Consider the following 20,150-nt stretch of genomic DNA (forward strand, 5'->3'; position numbering starts at 1 on the left):
AAAGGAAAGCACCAATCTAATTTGTTCCCTAAATCTTCACAATAGTGGAATTGATATAAAAGTCCAAAATATTTCACATGGTTTGACTTATTTTTATCATGGTAACATATGCATGACATAAAATTTACCATTTTTACCATTTTACAGTGTACAGTTCAGTGGCATTGAATGCATTCACAAGGTTGTACCACCATCACCACCATCCATTTCCAGAACTTTCCATCACGTAAAACATGACATCTTGTTACATTCTAGGTGTTTTGATCCACAGCGGAGCTCAGGCAGAATTATCAATTTGGACTTTGTTCAATCACAGATAAAAAAGGGAGAAAATGGGAGCCGGCCCACAAACTCTGTGATGTTGGTGCTCGCAGCATGACAGGGTTTGGGGTCCTCACGCTGCTGCTGCCCGTCCTGCTGGGCTGGGCCAGCTGCCACCCTGTCCCTGGAAGGAAGAACTTCAACAAGCTGCTGCTGATCTCCTTCGATGGCTTCCGCTGGAACTATGACCAGGATGTGGACACCCCCAACATGGACCGCCTGGCCCAGGAGGGCGTGAAGGCCAAGTACCTCACACCACCCTTCGTGACAATGACGTCCCCGTCTCACTTCACCACCATCTCAGGTAAGCTCCACTCTGCAGCCAATTTGCCAATGCTAGTGGAAGCCCCAGTGTCTGTCATTCCCTGAGATACAGCTCATTCTCAACCAGCTCTTGGGAGACGGAGGCAGTTCATGCAAATGGAAGAAGCATTAGCTAAGAATATTCAGGTTTCTAGAACCCCACTGCTACAGAGCCCCAGTCTGCAGACAGAATCAGGACCACACAGCTGCAGCCTCCCTACCCCCTGCTCCCTGTTCCCCAGACCCACCCACCCTGCACCTTGCCTTACACACAGTGGCTGGTGATCTTTTCCAAAAGCAAATTATTAGGGGCGCCTGGGTGACTCAGTCATTCAAGCATCTGACTTCAGCTCAAGTCATGATCTCGCAGTTCATGAGTTCGAGCCCCACATGGGTCTCTGTGCTGATGGCTCAGAGCCTAGAGCCTGCTTCAGATTCCCTGTGTGTGTGTGTGTGTGTGTGTGTGTGTGTGTGTGCGCGCGCCCCTCCCCCACTCATGCTCCGTCTCTCTCTCTCTCTCTCTCTCTCTCTCTCTCGATAAACATTTAAAAAAATAATGATTTAAAAAAACAAAAGTAAATTATTAAAAGAACTTTATAAAAATAGTAAAACATTAAAGTTTAAAGAGCTCAATTAGATTAGAGGATTCCCTGGCTTATTACTGAAGAGTTGGAGGGACACCAATACTCTTTGAAGAGAATTCAAATTTTGTCTCTCTGTGGCCCAGAAAGTCCCCATGACCTGGCCCCTGATCCACTCTCTCCTATCTTCTCTTATTTCTCTTTCCCTTACACGGTTCTTTCCAGATCACAAAGGTCACCTGCCTGTGCCTCCACCCAGTCCCCACCTGTCTTAGTACCTTTGCCCTTGCCAGTCTCCCCAGCTTACCTAGAACGTGTAGCTCAAGAGGAGGACACAACATTAGACAAGAAAAGATACTAACAGATCTCATTACAACTAGGAAAGTCACTGAGAAGGAAGAGAAGAGTTTCTCCAGAAGAGAGCAAGGGCAAATTGACTTGAAATTGGAAACAGGAAAAGGCTCTCTGAGATGGAGCAGTTGAACTGAGAATCGAAAGAGAGTACAGGAGACAAGAGGAAGGAAAAGCATTCAGGCATAGGGAAGAGCATGTTCCAGGTGTCTGTGATAGGAAGGAATGTGGTCATTCCATAATCCCAAATACCATAATGCAAAGGATTCCATGATAGTAAGAATAACATCAGCTTCCTTTTCTCCAACATGGGCCTGAAGCCAGGCATGTGCTAGGTGCTTAGGCTTCAATGTCTCCAATACAACAATACTGCAAAGCAAGTGTTGTCCTCATTCCACTGATGAGAAAATGAAGGCTCAGAGAGGCCAAATAACTCATCAGTCACTTGGCCAAGAAATGGGCAAGGAAGAAGCCAGGCCTGGAACCAGGGTGTCCCTGGCCACGTGGAACTGGTTCTGCCCAGCTCTGAGTCTGGAATCCACAGAACCCTCTTGTGGGGTATGGAATGGTGCCTGGCAGTATGAGCCTCACCCCTATCCAGAAAACCACTCCCTTGGGGTCCAAGGCAGCTCTGGGAGGCTCTGAAATGATACACAAACTGCTAGTACCTTGTTCGGGGAGAGGGTTTTATCGCTTCCATCAGACTCTCAAAGGGGCCCTTGAATCAGAAACTTAAAAAATAAAGCTGAACAACCACTCAGAGGGAGATTTTCCTACATGTAAACTCTTTGAGAGGCAAGTCATTTGGGAACTATTAGTGCCAGGAAGCAGGAACTAAATAGCCCTTTTCTGGAGAAAGAGAATGCTACTTCCCAGTGGCATTAACTTTGTAACACTTAAAAGACCTCCCATGGGCAGATTCTGGGTCCCTGAACACTGAGAATATGATGGGCACAAAATATTATAAGGCATGCCCACCTTTTATTTATTCCCAGAAGATTCTTGATGAGAAGATATAAACAGTGAGAGCAAATTTTAAAAATTATAAAATTACTGCACCTCCTCGTCTACATTCATTGCCAGTGGGAAATGGAATTGGGTACAGCTTCAACGGAGGGTAATTTGGCAACACCCAATACAATCAGAATTGCACAAATTTTCTTATTTGGCAATTCCACTTGTAGGACTTTATCCAACAGATATATATCTGCTGGGTGGAAAATGATGCATGATGTACATGCAAAGTTATTCATTGCATTGGCATTTGTAACCACAAGAAAACAGAAACAACCTAACTATTCACCCAGAGGGGAATGGCTAAATAAAATACCAGACACCCATTGAATGGCATAGTCTGTTACCTTCAAAAGAAAAATGAGGAAGTTCTTTGTGTCCTGATAGGAAGTTATCTCCAAAATGGATTCAGTGACAAAAGCAAGATGCAAAGAATGTGTGTAGCATGAATATATGTGTTCATATAATATGGATGTGTATATATATGGATACAATTACTTGTAGATGCATAGAGGAAATCTGGCTAAATATACAAGAAACTGGCGATATTGGTTCCTCCGAGGAGGGCACAGGGTAGGAGACTGGACTGTACCCCCTGTATAATTTTTAGATCTTGGACCATGTGAAATGTATTGCCTATAAATAACAAAGCACTGTATACAAAATAATCTTTTTAATTCACCCACTGTGGAAAAAACATGTTCCTTTGAACCCTCTTATTTATAACTAGACCTGCCATTTATTGAGCAAGTGAACATTCACTCTGCTTCAACTATGAAACAGGTTTTTCAACATCAGCTCTATTGACATTTGGGACTAGATCATTCTCTGTGCTGGGGTTGAAGGGGCGATATCCGGTGCACTGTGGAATGCTGAGCAGCATCCCTGGTCTGTACACCCACCTGATGTCAGGAGCACCCCTCCTCCCCATATGACAACCTAAAACGTCTCCAGACATTGCCCAATGTCTGCTGTGGGAGCAAATTGGCCCCAGCTGAAAACCCCTGCCTTGAATGGTTGAACCTGCTTATGAATAGGCCAAGCAGGTACCACGATCATCAGATCTTTCAATAATTTTAACGGTGATATGAAGTCAGGACAGTTACCCTCTTTACAGGGCAGAGATATCTGAGGCTCAAACATGTACAAATCTTTTCTGGGGCAGAGGCAGGATTCAAACTCAGTCCTGGATGGTTCAGACACTGGCTCCTCAATCCCTACCCTCCAGCATGACTACAGCCCGTCAGTGTCTTTGATTCTAAGTAATCTTTCCAAACCCCTCTGAATGTTGTCCATCCCCAGAGCTTCCAGGAAACGAGTATATATCCTGAATATGTTGTATTAATGAAACAGAGACCACCCCAGACCCAGCAAAACCCCCAGCATTTGTCTTCAGGAGCTGAGCTCAAGCCAACCTCTGTCTGACTCCAGTGTGCACAAGAATTATCCGTAATAGAAAAAATAACGGTTAAAATGTGTGCTGCCAGCACCCAAAGACCTCATCAGATTCTAGGGTACAGACCTGACACAAACTATGATAAAGGGGGCTCTCCTAGCTCAACGATTAATTAACTTGTGTTCTTACGAACACCTCTGGGCAATTTAACACAGAAGAGAGGTGATGAGGAAGAGCCTGTTGCACTGCTTCACATCCTAGCTCCAACACAGGCTCAGGTCCGAGAAGCCATGTGGCCATCTCCCTGAGCTTCCTAGACAGAGTTCAAGGAGCAGGGGCCAGGTGGTCCCAGGCCAGGAGAAGCCATGCCCCAAGCACAAGGACCCATGAGCAAGCTTCCCTAAGACAGCTGACTCAGCTGCCCAAGGACAGAACCCTGGGCCCCCCAGAGAATCTGCTGCCCAGATATGGGCAGCAGGGCCTCCTCATACCTGGGGGCTGTCAGATGTGTGGGTATCTCAGCCCTCACCCCAGAACCAGAGTCACATGACCTTCATCAGTTTTCCCTGCTGCTGGTAAAGAAAGTCCTCCTGGAGAGTTTTTAAGGGGGCTTCCAACGTATTCATTCTTCCACTCAACAATTATTTTAGCATCTCTGTTGGGCCTGGCAGTGAGAACAATGGCCAACTATACACTTAAGTGACTCCAAGGTCTTGCCACTTCCTAGGACTTGTCCCAAGACACAGGCTCATGTCCCCTCTGTTTCCAGATCCCACAGATCTATTCAGGTGTTGTTTCCTTTTCTCTGCAGCTCTGCCAGGGAGAAAGATGAAGAGCCCCTTTCTTGTGGATCCTTCTGCCTCTGTGTTTCCTTTCACTGACAGCTCGGGGAATCAGACAGAGAGATGTGTTCTCACTTGGCTGTGTCCCCCCCATAAGCCTTTTTCTGCACCACAGCTCCTCTATGGCTACCATAAGGGGCAGAGCTTAAGAGAACACCCACTTTCCATGCTTTCTCCAATAGCGTCCTCTCCTTGAAGCAGGAAGGGCAGAAGTCCTGAGCAAAAGACTCAAGGAAAGATTTCTTGAAAACTGGCTACTAATTCAAAATATCCTACTTCATCACCTCTACACTCAAAAAAATCTTTGCATCTTTACAAAGAATGCAAATTTTTCCTCCAAGTACAGGCTCCCCCAGCACCACCTACAAGACGGGGAAGTAGAGCCCCTGTCTAGGATTTAAGCTCCCAAGTGCAAAGCAAGCCTTGGCTCTGGAGGAAACATTCTCCCTCCAGCTCCCCAAAGACAGGCACTGGGTAGGCCTGCACATTAATCAAGCTCATCCCCTCCCCCAGTGAATGGGCCATTACTTCCTCCAACATAGTTTCCTTCTTCCCACCTGGCTTCCTAACCCCCACCCCCAAACTCCATGCCACACACACACACACACACACACACACACACACACACACACAGGGGAACTTGGCCACAGGACCTGGAAGTTTCTTAAAATAGAATGATGTATTACTTTTCTGTGGCTGCAGAACAAATTACCACAAACTTAACAGTTTAGAACAACACCCATGTATTATCTCTCAGTATCCATGGGAAAGGAGTCAGCACCAGTGAGCTGGAGCCTCTGCTCAGTGTCTCACAAAGTCACAATCAAGGTGACGCCACAGGAGAGGGTCTCTCTGCTCTAGATCCTATTTTAAGAGCTCACCTAATAAAGTCAGACCCATGCTGGATAATCTTCCTTTTGATGAACTCAAAATGAACTGATGAGGATTCAAAGGATCTGCAAAATCTCAACTTTTCCAGGTTCTGTTGGTTAGAAGCAAGCCACAGGTCTCACCTATGTTCAAGGGAAAAGAATTATACCAGGCATATATATCAGGGGACAAGAACCTTGAGAACCATTTTGGAATTCTGCCTAGCACAAACAGGTCCCTGATGGGGCTTAGATAAACAGGAGGTGAGCATCAGTCTTTGCGTAAAGGCAAAAGTTAACAGGATCATGCCCCAGAGCGAAGCTCCAGAAAGCCCGCAGAATTATGGCTAACCCCTGAACCCCAAGGGTTGATGTCACAGGGGCAATAAATGTCCATGGAGGCTGGGCTGTCCAATCATAGTGTGTCACCACATCAGTATTAGACTTTCTGTTGCTTAGGCAAAAATGAGGAGGAGGAGGACAAAGAGGAGGAGGAGAAGAAGTTGGGGGAGAATTATTAATTGAAAGTATTTATAGTCATTTCCTAGGGCTGCCATAACAAAGTACCACAGTTTACTTAACAGTACTGGGCAGTTTAAAGCAACAGAAAATTATGAAGTGCCTGGTTGGCTCAGTTGGTAGAACATGTGACTCTCCATCTCAGGATTGTGAGTTCAAGCCCCATGTTGGGTGTAGAGATTGCTGAAAGATTTTTTTTAATCTTAGAAAAAAAAACAGAAATTTATTGTTTCACACTTGTGGAGTCCAGAAGTTGGAAATCAAGGTGTTCATGGAGCTGTAGGCCCTCTCAAATCCACAGGGAATCCTTCCTGTCTCTTCCTCACTTCTTATAGTTTGTTGGCAATCTCTGGCATTCATTGGCTTGTAGATGCCACAGTCCCATCCTCCATCCAATCCACAGAATTTTCCCTGTGTCTCTGTTTTCACATAGTCATCTTCTTATAAGGGAACAAGTCATTTGGATCAGGGGCCTACCCCACTGCAGCATGACCTCATCTCTGTAGTGGACCTATTTCCAAATAAGGTCCCATTCTGAGCATCTAAGCTTAGGACTTCAACATCTTTTTTGAGAAACAGTTCAACCAATAACAGTACCGTAAGACATAATTAATTGATAACTACAGGCATTAGTAATCCAGATCCTCATATTATGTCATCACAATGATCTATCTCCCTCCTTTTCCCTCTCCCTCTCTTTCTCTCTGTCTCTCTCTAAGAGTGACCACAAAATTCCCAAGACTGGCTCTCATTGGACCAATTTACTTCTCAGAACCAATCACTATGGCCCGGGGGAGAGTGGAACAACGCTGAACACACAAACTGAGACTACATGTCCACCCCCAGTTTGGGGTTAAGGGGGTGGCAAGCCTCACACAAACCAGGTGGACTGCAAGTCAGGGGCCGGTGGGTTCCCAGTGGAAAGTCAAGGACTGTTATCAGAGAAAAGACCAACAGAGGAAGAACTGGCAGGAAGTGCTGAGGTCTACCACGCCAGCCTGGGGCTGACGATGTATGGATGGGGGTGTACAGTCCAGTGGCCCAGTACTCAGTCCCAAGAAATCACAGCCTCAGCTATGGGGCACCCCGTGGATACAGTACCCACACCTGCAAACAGCCACATCCCAGCATGGTCCCCCCCAGTCTCCCTGAACTGTCCCAATTCCCCTCAGATCTCACTGAAATGAAAAGCCATTCTCTGAGGGTTAGAAGCTCATTCTGCTAGTTTAAATCACCCAATTCCTTCTCCCTCTCCAGAAGCCTGTACTTACTGCTCCATCACTGGTAATGACAGTGAACATTTCTGCAATCTCAGTTTTTATTGCAAAGTGATTGAAGACCAGTGAGAATAAGTTATGCTGCTGAAACTAAGGAAATCCCGCCAAGCAAGTTGTGGGTGGATAGGAAGTCTTATGGCAGCAGCATATATTTTCTCCCCCAAGGAACCTACTGAAAATAAGAAGCTATCACCACCATGCTTCAGACAAAGGCTATAGAAAATGTAAGCTGTGATATTATAATTTAACAATTTTAAATCTAGTCAAATAGATATGGATCAGAGGTGAAAGGGGGATGCTCGTAAGGAGATGATGGTGAAGGATAATAACAGTGAGGTCCTCTCTGCTCTTCATTTCCTCCTTTCTTGGAAGGACACTCGATGGTAGGCTCAAGGTCCCTACCATTCAGAAATTAAGCTTCTCCCAATTCCAGAACCCCACCAGAACAACTCCAAAATCAGAACCACCACTTGTAACCATGTAGACGGTGTACAGCACAATTCTGGGAAGAACTGTTTTCATGAATGCTATGTGGGTGGTGCCCCTGGAGGTGGGCAGGGCACAATTTGCACAAATGATCAGTTACTTACATTCTATCCCAAAATCAACCTATAAGAGGTAAAAAGTCCTCATAGATGTCGTAACCAGTCATGAATCCACCTCTCCTTCTGCCTGAGACAAGAGCAAAAGAAGCATGGCCAAATGTATTTAGATGATCTTTAAGACTAGAGCAGGGTTCTCAATGTCCCACCACTGACATTTTAGGCCAAATCATTCTTTGTCTTTGGGGAGACTGTCTTGTGTGTTGTAGAATGCTTAGAAGCATCCCTGGCTTCTACTCACTAGATGCTAGCAACATCCCTCCCCTCTCCCAGTTGTGACAACCGAAAATGTCTCCAGACATTGCCAAATGTGCCTTGGGGGGCAAAATCACCCCCTACTTGAGAACCCTTGAACTAGAGGTATAATACACAAATCACATATAAATCAGAGGGCCAAAGGTCACCCATGTGACACTCTATCCAGTGAAAAAAAATAGAGTCTGAAAGAGGTAAGAGAGGTAGGGAAAGGAAAAGGAAATTAAATCCCTGCTGCTGGTTAACAGTACAAGCCCAGCAGATGTTGTTGGAAACCTAGTTAGAAGATGTAAACCTTTTAATCAGCTCCCATCCTTCTCCCCCAGAAACCACTCTCCACTGAAAAAGTCCTGGAAGTCAACAAAGCCCCAAACACAGATGAAACAAAGCAAAGAAAACCACAGATAGAGACAGAAAAGACGTGTCTCCAACACTAATCATTTCCACAAGGAACGAAAAGTGGAGAAATAAGAAAATATTTCTTATTATTAAGAAAATAAATAAGAAAAGAAAATAATTGAAAATAAGGAAGGCTGGAAAACCAGGGTATTCCCTAACTTTTCAGTACACTAATTTCTAAAATTAGTGTAGAAAAAGCAGAGAAAATTGCACAAGGAACCCCCTATACCCATCACCGAACTGTAAGAATTTTTCCACATTTTGCCAATCTTGTTCCATTGTCTCCACTCAGTGGACTTTTCTTTCTTCTTTTCTGCCTGCCTGCCTTTCTTTCTGGAAACTTTTTTTTTAATGTTTATTTTTTGCGAGAGAGAGAGAGAGAGAGAGAGAGAGAGAGAGAGAGAGCGCGCGCGCGCGCGCGCGCGCGCATGCTCAAGTGGGGGAGGGGCAAAGGGAGAGGAGGACAAAGGATCTGAAGCGGGCTCTGCACTGACAGCAGTGAGCCCCATGAGGGGCTCAAACTCATAAACCATGAGATCATGACCTGAGCTGAAGTTCGATGCTCAAGTGACTGAGCCACCCAGGCACATCATGGAATCTTTTTTTTTTTTAAGTTTATTTATTTATTTTGAGATGGAGCATGAACGATGGAGGGGGGCAGAGAGGGAGGGAGAGAAGAGAATCCCAAGCAGTTTCGGCACTGTCAGCACAGAGCGCAATGCAGGTTATGTGAGATCATGACCCAAGCTGAAGTCAGACACCTAACCGACTGAGCCACCCAGGTGTCCCCTTTCTGGAACCTTGTAAAGCAAATTCCAGACATTATGCCATGTCATCTATAACACATCAGTGTAAATTTCTAACCAAAGAATTTGATTTGGTTTTGTTTTTATATAACCTCCACACCATAATTAACATGAAGAAAGTAGGACTCTTCCAGGTGGAGAAAAGATCTAATTGCCACCTTAGAGATTCTCCTATTAGTGCTTCTCAAATTTGAATATGTATATGAATCACCTGGGGATCTGGTTAAAATGCAGATTCCAGTTCAAAGGATCTGAGGTGGGGCCATTCCAAGAAGCTCCCAAGTAATGCTGATGCTTCAGGTCTATGGATTACACATGAGAACGTGTCAGCCCAAAACACCACAGCAACTGAGAAAAAAAATCATGACTGCTCTGGATTCCAAGGTCTTGAGTGAGAAAAGCTGGAACCACTTGAGAGTAACAGCACAGGTGTATTAGTTTCCTATGGCTGCTGTAACAAAGTACCATAAGCTGGGTGGCTTAAAGCAACTGAAAGTCCAGAGACCAGAAGCCCAAAATAAAGTATCAGTGGGCCATGCTCCCTCCAGAGGTTCAAGGGGAGAATCTTTCCTTCCCACTTTGTCTTCTAGTGGCTACCAGCATTCCTTGATTTGTAGCCACATCATTCCAATATCTGCCTCCATGATCATGTTGTCTCCTTTCTCCTTTTCCGTCTGCATCCTCTCCTCTTCTGCCTCTTGTAAGGATATTTGTCTTTGGATTTAAAGTCAACATGGATAATCCAGGATCGTCTCATGTCAAAATCCTTAATTACAACTATGAAGACCTAGTTTCCAAATAAGGCAACATTCACAGGTTCTGAGAATAAGAATATGGACATATAAATGGGGGGGGGCGGGGGGTGCCAGTGGGCACCATTCAGTCCACTATAGTGGTAAGAGGAGAAAATAAAGTGAGAAAAAAAAATACAGCGGAGAGATCCCATTTCCGTGACAGTGGCTAGTAAGGCAGGTCAAGGGTAGAACTGTGTGTTAATAGAGTTTCCAGATGGAACTCAAGAAGCCGTCTGCTTCCAGCTACTCAAAGAGAGAACGTTTCTGCTTTTGACAGCAGATTAAAGGAAGAGGTATAGAGTGTGAAAGACCATTCTCTGTTGGCCTAGTTCCTAAGGAATCGTGCCTCTGCCTTAGGGCCATTCTCAAGTCTTGTTCAAGGATAAAATGATTTATTGATGGCCATAATTAAAAAGCAGTGTCAAAAAGAAGCAGCATCAGCATTTTTCATTCGCACTTACACATGAGCAAGAGTGGTTTAGTAAAATGGGCATGCTAGGGTTTTATATTCTCTGTCCAGACAAGGGCTGCCATCATGAGTGCTAGTGTTGGGGACAAGCCTCAGTTCTATAGCAGGAATTGATAAGGTTTTAAATTTTGATTGGTTCACCTGTTCTCATTTCAAGTACTTTAGTTATGGGTCCAGTGTATTATCAATGGGTGGTACCCTGGGTGTGTAAACTTGGGTGAGTGTGGTTTTCAGCATCAGTGGAGGCTGCTTTCCCATCAGTGTCTTGGCTGTGGTTCTGAATGAGCTTGTTAGCTTGAGAAAAGAATGTTGGGTGGATTTAAGGTGGTTAGTTGACCTGATTTGGCAACCATTCTTCCTGACTTCATACTAGCTGGTTAACAAGACATTTTCTTCTTTGGTTTTGGGAATGTGAACTTAATGAATCACAAATCGGGAGGAAAATGAAGATATGCTTATAGTTTATAAGGTAGATTAGTTTAAAGGAATTAGTGAATAACACAAGCAGTTTCTCAGCATTAAAGTGTGTCTACACCCAGATGGACTATCTGTAAATATACACTGTTCCACCTGAAAATTAGTAGATAGGAACAGAGCAAATGTTTGGGGGGTGGGGGGAGAGGAATGCCCTTATTGAGTTATTAAGTTATGGCATGGTTTATTTTAATCCCACTAAAATATCTTTTTTCCCAAATTGACTTTGGATTAAATCAGGTTCTGCTTTCTACTTGTTCAGAGCATACCTGGCCATCTGCAAATGGGGCAGAAGTAAGAGGGAGTTTTTTCAATTAAACTCAACAAACATTTGTTGAATGCCTACTAAGGGTAAAGCCCTATGCTTTGTGCCAGGTTGATACCAAAATAAATGAGCACAGCCCTACTCTTAGGAAGCTTTTAAACTAATGGAGAAAACATATTTATAGATAATCACCTGAAATTCAAGAGGAAATGAGATGGATGCTGAATGCAAAGTATAAGCAGGATGGAATGGCATTAATGCCATGTGTGCCCAGTTCCAATGACACTCCCTGACAGCCAACGGCAATACTGCACAGATATCCATTTCTTGTATGATCTGAAGGCCCATGAAGGTTTGAGCCTTGGCAGATCTAATATAGGTCTAGAGTCTACGTCTGGTCTAGTCCTAACCTTAGGAGTGGTTTTCATCCATCACAAGCCAAGGAATAGCCTAAAACACTGGCAAAAACGGAAAAAATTGCAGGTTCTAGAGCAGGGCTTCTGCTCTAGAACAATAAGTCAGTCACAACAATTTTGTTGTTTGTTATTGTTCACAACAATAAGCCTGTCGTGAACCATCTCGACCATTTTGTCATTATAATCAAAAAAGGAAAGATTTTCAGCAGTCTTACCGGGTAGACGCCTGACCCTATCTTTGTTCAAACTATGGAACTAAACTCTCAAGCCATCTAACAATGGCCAAAATAGTGATCTGTCCACAACAACAGAATAGAACAGTGCTCACTTCTTTCCCAAGGCATATCATGTAAGTTTACGTCATTAACAAATAAGAACTAGGCAAACTTGAGCTACCTAATCCTTGAAGGGAGGTAACTGACAATGGTTACAACTCGAGCAGGGTATTATAAAACCACCACTATCTACTTCTGCCCAAGCAGTGAACTGCTTAGTTTTAATATTTAAAAATCATGGCAAATACAGCTGACACTTGAACAACATGGGGGTTAGTAGTGGTGAACTCACACACAGTCAAAAGCCCACATAGAACTTTTGAATCCCCGAAAACTTAAAAACTAATAACCCAATATTTACCAGAAGCCTTACTGATAACTTAGTAAATTAACACATATTTTATACGTTATATGTATTATAATCTATATTCTCACAATAAAAGAAAATGTTGTTAAGAAGGTCATAAGGAGGGGCGCCTGGGTGGCTCAGTCGGTTAAGTGGCCGACTTCGGCTCAGGTCATGATCTCGCGGTCCGTGAGTTTGAGCCCCGTGTCGGGCTCTGTGCTGACAGCTCAGAGCCTGGAGCCTGTTTCAGATTCTGTGTCTCCCTCTCTCTGACCCTCCCCTGTTCATGCTCTGTCTCTCCCTGTCTCAAAAATAAATAAAACGTTAAAAAAAAATTTTAAGAAGGTCATAAGGAAGAGAAAATACATTTATAGTACTGTACTGTATTTGTCAAAAACAATATGGCATGTAAATGGACCTGCACAATGCAAGCCCATGTTGCTCAAGGATGGACTGCATTTACTCTCACCTGCCACCAGGCTCCAGTGTCACCTCCTCTGTGCAGCCTTCCCTGATACCCTCTTTTCTGTGTTCCCACTGCACTTTGTTCAGCATCTATTGGAGCACTGATCTCCAGCTATGTCAGGGAACAACAGCTGTAAAATACAGAAATCCTTTCACACTAGCTCAAGGGAAAGGAACACCTTGCAAGACTAACAGGCAAACTTGGGCAAGGGAACCAAATGAGGGATAATTAGGAAAAATGGAAAATGGAGTTAGAGAAACCAGATCCTACTTTTCTGGCTCTCAGAAACCCAGTGGTCCCTATTTTTTTTATTTATTTTTTTCAACATAATTCATTGTCAAGTTGGCTAACATACAGTGTGTACAGTGTGCTCTTGGTTTTGGGGGATAGATTCTCATGATTCATTACTTACACACAACACCCAGTGCTCATCCCAACAAGTGCCCTCCTCAATGCCCATCCCCTATTTACCCCTCTCCCCTGCCCCCCCATCAACCCTATCCAAAATCTGTAAAGAACTTACCAAATTCAACACCCGAAAAACAAATCACCCAGTGAAGAAATGGGCAGAAGACATGAATAGACACTTTTCCAAAGAAGACATCCAGAAACCCAGTGCTCCTTCTAATCAGCCCCAGGAACTCTCTTATCTCTAATTCTCTCACTCACAACCGCTTTCTCTTTTTGCTCATGACCTATCATGGTAGGCTACTGGGAGCCCACCACCAGCTGATTAGTTACTGCATCTCTTCGTTTAAGTCTTGAGAGAGAATTGGGTTTCTCGCCAGCCAAATGAATGTAGGGAGGAGACACCACATGGTACAAATATGGTACCTAGACCTGCCTCTCGGCAGTGCCTGTAAGTTGGGGAATCCTAAGAGTGAGTGACTGTGAGCATTGCAGGCACCCCCAGAACATGCTCTCTTATTAACTCTCTCCCCTGGTCCCTAGATTATGAACACCATGGGACAATGGAGGATAGTACTTGGGTCAAAATGTTTGAAGGGGAGGGTTTGGATCAAATGCTGGATTTGATGGTTCTCTAAGTTCACCTTGCAAGTATTTGAGAAATAAATAAATGTCAGTTTCTGAGAATCAAGAGAAAGGAGTCGAATCTAGCTGGGTTCATTCCCACACCTGAAATGCTCGGCTGGGAGAATTTACCCGCATCCTGCCATAACTGGTATGGTGTGGGAGTATGCATTGTACCCTGATTAAAGCATAATTAGCAAGCAGCAGGAATCACGCTCTCTGAGAGAGCTCATCCTACTTCCTGTTTAACTTGCATAATTACCCACATCACAGACACTGAAATGACATGGATAATAGACTCTCAGAATGGATAAAGCCAGAGAGGACTTTGGAAATCATTAATCCTCTCATTTTATGAAGGTGGAAAATGAAGCCCAAGGGAAGAACAAGTGCTTTCAAGAGCCAAGACCAAACCCAGGTGTCCCACTCCTGAAAGCAGCCCTGCTTCTGTAGCATCATACTGCAGTGAGGGCAGCATCACCCAACCCAAGTGAAACCAGTTCCTTTGCAGCTACTGGAACTCCAGGCATGGCCAACACTGTTGCCTTCACGCAGCTTTCCCAGCCCAGTCCCTGATTGTCTCCAGAGTACAAAATGCAATTTTAGTAAAACTGATTGCTGCTCCCTACAGCTGTTCATTTCTTAGCTTTCCCCCCACCTCCCCGTCTTGTTCTGCCCACATTCCAGAACAGGGCCTTAACCATGATAAAAGGCTTGAGCAGCAGGAAGGAGGAACCGAAGGGGCAATGGAAATTCCTGCTGGGTCATTAGTGGTTCCCAGCCACTGGCTGGATTTAGAACATACCTTTAAGTGTCAGGGTGGAAATAACACAAACACCATGAAGACAGTTCCCTTTTTGCAATTACTGGGACTAGCCGTGCCACAAAATGGAAGGGTCATGCTCCCTGAACTCATTTTAGATTAGTTGTTTGAAACTTGGGTAACATCTCTTTGAGGGGAAAAGGGATTCTATGATGGGTTCCCAGGCTAGTCTATTTAACTGATACTATAATTGACCTCTTGGTCCCAGAGCCTGGAAACCAGAATCATTAAGGTTCAGGGAGGGGAAGTTTCCATGTCCATGGTGTCCTTTGCTTCCTCCTATCCCTCCTCCAAATCCTCCCAATGTCTCTGAGCCCCCAAGCTTCCCCAGATACTGCAATACTCCAGGTTTTGACAGCTGCCAGCCTTCCCTTCGGTCTCTCAGGGAAGCTGCTATCAACCCAGATTTTGGAGTAATGGGTAATCTGCTAGAACTAATCCACATACATGTGTGAATGACTAACAGTCCCTGAACCAGTGGCTCTGACATGTCAGTTGGCTTATGAAAATGCAAACTCGCAGACCCAACCCTAGATGTGTGGATTGAGCAAGGGCTAGATTGGAGAACAGAGAATTTGTGTTTTTTAACAGTAGTTCAACTGATTCTAATGGTGGTGGTATAGATACCATGGATAAATACTAGAACAGGTGAAGTGGCAGGCATTTATAATTCCATGGTGATTTGCTCTTTACTGGGCAGGAAGAGTCACACAGAACAGAATCCAGGATTTGCAGGTAAAAAAGATAAAGACAAAAGCAAGCTACTACCTGGGTGAATTATCTTTGTGCTTCCATTTCATCTGCTGTGATATGACATGGCTCAGCCATGAGAAAACTTGGACACTACAACAAGGAGAGGATTTGTTGTAGATTTCAAAAAAGGAAAAGTTCTTGTCCGTTTGGTCCCCACCTACCCATAACAAAGTACCCTCACTTGTGGTATTCAACCCCCCTCGTGACATACAGTATCACGGAGAGATTAAAAGCCCAGGTTGTAATGCTCAACACCATAAGTCATTCAGTAAATGCACAGCAAACCCAATGAGATACCCCTGCACATCCACTTGGTTGACCAAAATCAAAAAAAGGAAGAAACAAGTATTGGTGAGGATGCAGAGAATTCGGAACTCCTGGACATCGCTAGTGGAAATGTAAAATTGTACAGCCACTATGGAAAATTCCTCAAAAAGTTAAACATAGAGTCACCATATGACCCACCAATTCTACTCTGAAGTATATATCCAAAAGAATTGAAAGCAGGGACTCAAACAGATACTTGTACATGAATGTTCATAGCAGCATTATTCGCAGTAGCCAAACAACCTAGAAACAACCTAAATGTCCACTAACTAACAGATGGATAAACACATTATGGTCTATTCATACAACAGAATATTATTCAGCCATTAAAAGGAATGAAGTACAGATATATGCTACAACATGGATGAACCCAGAAAACATGAGACTAAGTAAAAGAAACCAGACACAAAAAGTCACGTATTGTGAGATTTCATTTCTATGAAATGTCCAGAATACCTAAATTTATAGAGACAGAAAGCAGATTAACGGCCAGTAGCAGGTAGGGGAATGGAGAACTGGGGAGTGACTGCTAATGGGTACAGTCTCCTTTTACAGTGATGAAAATACCTTGGGACTAGAAAGAGGTGATTATTGCACAACATTGTGACTATAATAAGTGCCACTGAATTGTACACTTTAAAATGTTAATGGTTATTTTTATGTTTTGCAAATTTTACCTATTAAAAAAAAGCGGGGTGTAACCAAACCTCCTAGGTTCAAAGCCCAGTACTGCTACATGATCTTGAGCAAACTCTGTGCCTGATTCCTGTAAAGGGGAAAATCTCTAAAGGCAGGACAATAAATATGTGCCATGATTTCATCACACAAACCCTACCCACTATTATTCAGGCAAACCAAGGCCAGGCAGGTTAGGGGCTTGTTCAAGTTCACATAACAGGTTCAGAAGTTAACTCAGAGTTGGTACCCAGCTCTTTTTGGACTCTAAGTCCATGCTCTTCCCCTGTTGACCATCCAATCTGATCCCTCACCAGGAACCTTGATACCAAGACCCCAGTCCCTGACAGCAGTGCAACTTTTTCCCAGTGATTCCAAGCATGGTGTACCTACAAGGCAGAAATGATAGAGCAACAACTATTTTTGCTTCTTCCCAGATGAAAGCCTTGGCCATCCTAAGAGGACTTTACCCACCAGCAGCTTGGCAACGACTGAGCCAGTGGAGAATTTTCCCCTCTCGATTCCCGTGACAATCAAGTTTTAGTCACAGAATGTCCTGCCTTGATTTACCTTGGAAATAGGAGAAATCATCACTATCTTATTGCAATCAGTAGGGTCACCCAGAGGAATCTGTTCCAGAAGGTGGGGGAGTGGACACTCAGCTGTTCCCTGGGTCTTTTGGTTAAGTCTTTAGACTACTCCCCAGTATGCACTCTCCTTTTCCCCCAGTACAGTGTAAGATCACAGGTACTTTCTATATCTGGTTCAATTCTTATGTTTTCAAGAATAATCTAGCTTACTCACATTCCCCAAAATCCACTTTCCTTCTTTAAGTAGAGAGAAATAAGTCTATACCCATCTATGTCTAGAAATCTTTATTGATTCCATTGTTTTCCTCAAACAGCACAGCCAATGGGAGTCCTAGGAAAAACCCTGGGATATTTGCCAAGAATTAGGCCCACTAGATATTCAATATTGAATCAGACCGTCACAAGCAGAAGATAAGGAATATCACCCCACAGGATATATCTAAATCCCAGGCTCTTGCCTTCTGGACACAGAATAACCTAAGTAACCTGGCCTCCCTAAGCCTTCCCTCCTCGCCCATCAGTTTCCACAGCCCACCCCAGCTTCCTCCAGGACTGTTCCAGGCAGCAGATCCAATCTGGCAGGTGTGAGATTCTATTAGCCCTTTCTTTATGGCTACCAATGTTTGCACCTCCAGAAAACCAAATCTGAAGCCCCAGGGTGGCCAGCCAGAGTGACAGTCCCCCAGAGGAAGTAGGCCAACCAGAAGGATATTGGAGGAGGTCTTAAGATCACTTTGACACCGCTGGCAGTATCCATTCATTGAACTTATCAGTACCTTCCCTCCTTCATTCCCAAGGTCGCTGGATTGAAGATCATGGAGTCATTCACAACATGATGTTTAACACAGAGACACACTGGAAGTACTCCTTCAAGACCACACAGAATAAGACTGAATGGTGGGACAATGGTGTTCTCCCCCTCTGGATCACAGCCCAGAGACAGGTACTTTCAGAAACCCTGGGTTGGCTTCCAGGGACATCGCATCTCATTCCTAAGCATGTGGGACGGGGGTTAGAAGCTATGACCTCGAGTAAGTGACTTAACTTCTCTAAGCATGTTTCCCTAAATGTGTAATGGGAATAATGATGATGTGCTTATTTAATAGATTTTACATAAGTATTAATTGAAATATGCATTTAGCCATTATTGATGGATAAGTCTCTACGAGGGCAGAGTGGCGTAATCACAATTGTACCTCCAGGGCTCACCATAGGGCTCTGTCACATTTTTTTAACCCAGCAGCACTTTCATAAATGTCTGTTTATACACTTGTCTCAGACTTAAGCATAAAAGCCCTTAGGAATGAAGTTGACCATTTAATGACTCTTCAGACCACGGAAAGTTCTTAAGAGAACATTCACTCGAAAGGATTCTGGTAGCCATTTATTATTGCTTCAAAAAGGCAGAAATCAGAGCTCTGTGTTTAAGTCCTAGCCCAAAACCTTTTGTCAGCTTTGTGTTTTCTTAATAAGCTTCCACAGTCATCACTTCAGAGTAGGACCTCCTCCTTGTCTTCCCCAAGACACCAATCTTTGCTCCAAAGATCCCCTTGGCACTGGCGCTTCACCTCTATGCTCCAAGGTACACTGGGTGTGTCATGTTGCAAGATGGTGCCATTGCAGCTCAGAATGCAGGCTGCGGACTTGGACACCTGGAGCAGGATCCAGCCAGCTCCACCCTTCTCCAGCTGCATGACCTCGGGCAACAACCTCCTCTGGGTGTGTGATTTGCCCCACCCATAAAATGAAAACTGTCAGAGTCCCTGCTTCTTACGCCCATTGGGAGGGTGAACTGAGATAATGCACATGTCTTGAAAACTAAATGTTCAAAAACTATTAGTCATTAAAGGAAGTTGAATCATCTTAGCACTTCAGCTGGTCACTACAGCTCTAAACCAGAACTAACCAAAGGAACTTTCTTTGATTATGGACATGTTCTACTGTGTACTTTCCAAAATGGAAGCCACCAGCCATGTGTGCTTATTGAGCCCTTGAAATGTGGCTAGTGAGACTGAGGAACCAACTTTTTAACTGCATTTGATTTTAATTAATTTCAACTTAAATCTAAATACCACATGTGGCTAAGGGCTACCATATTGGACAATGTAGCTTCTAGATGAATCACAGGGAGTTGTCAATGACTCTACCTTAGCTTCATTTTTCCCCCTAACTGTTGGGCTCTAGATTCCTTCCTCTTCTGTCACATTTTTTAAAAATTTTTTAACATTTATTTAGTATTCAGAAACAAGAGAGACAGCATGAGCATGGGAGGGGCAGAGAGAAGGGGAGACACAGAATCCGAAGCAGGCTCCAGGCTCTGAGCTACCAGCACAGAGCCCGACACAGGGCTTGAACTCACAAACTGCGAGATAACGACCTGAGCTGAAGTCAGACACTTAACCAACTGAGCCACCCAGGCGCCCCTTCTGTCACATTTTTTAACTTTGAGGCAGACACCACCATGCAAATAAATTCTGTCCTCCCAAGAAAATAAGATTCATAACACTACATGTCTAATACTGATTTAAGTGCTTTACATTTATTAATTTATAACAGCTCTTAGGTGGGTGCTACAATTATGTCCACTTAACAGATAAGTAAACTGTTAAACAGAGCAGTGCCATAACTTATCAAAGTCACAAAGCTTGCAAAAGGCAAAGCTGAGATCTGAATTCACTCAGGGTTCAGCAACTCTTAACTCTTAACCATAACAGAATATTATTTCCTTGGCCAAAACATTTAGCCATGGATCTGATAGTGAATCTTACTGCTAGGGAGATCTGGGCAGTCTTCATTAATTCACTATTCAACTTGCTATGATATTTGTTCATTGGCATGAGGGTTCTGGTAGCATTCTTTCCTGCAGTTTTTCTTATTCACAGTTCTTGTCTCATTGCCATTTATTTTCAG

The 20,150-nt window shown here is 43.9% G+C and overlaps 1 protein-coding gene across 1 annotated transcript in view; it reads left to right on the forward strand.

Moving 5' to 3' along the window:
• Nucleotides 1-375: 375 nt before the first annotated feature.
• Nucleotides 376-20,150, forward strand: part of LOC124518040 (ectonucleotide pyrophosphatase/phosphodiesterase family member 7-like) — a 32,315-nt gene continuing 12,540 nt past the window's right edge. The window contains exons 1-2 of the mRNA XM_047087821.1: nucleotides 376-625; nucleotides 18,038-18,183. Of these exons, the coding sequence (XP_046943777.1) occupies nucleotides 376-625; nucleotides 18,038-18,183 (396 nt within the window). The remainder of the gene's footprint in view (nucleotides 626-18,037; nucleotides 18,184-20,150) is intronic.

Source organism: Lynx rufus, unplaced genomic scaffold, assembly GCF_022079265.1.
Source record: "Lynx rufus isolate CCGP_SWC_20201006 ecotype Redwood Valley unplaced genomic scaffold, mLynRuf1.p SCAF_23, whole genome shotgun sequence".
Lineage (NCBI taxonomy): Eukaryota > Metazoa > Chordata > Mammalia > Carnivora > Felidae > Lynx > Lynx rufus.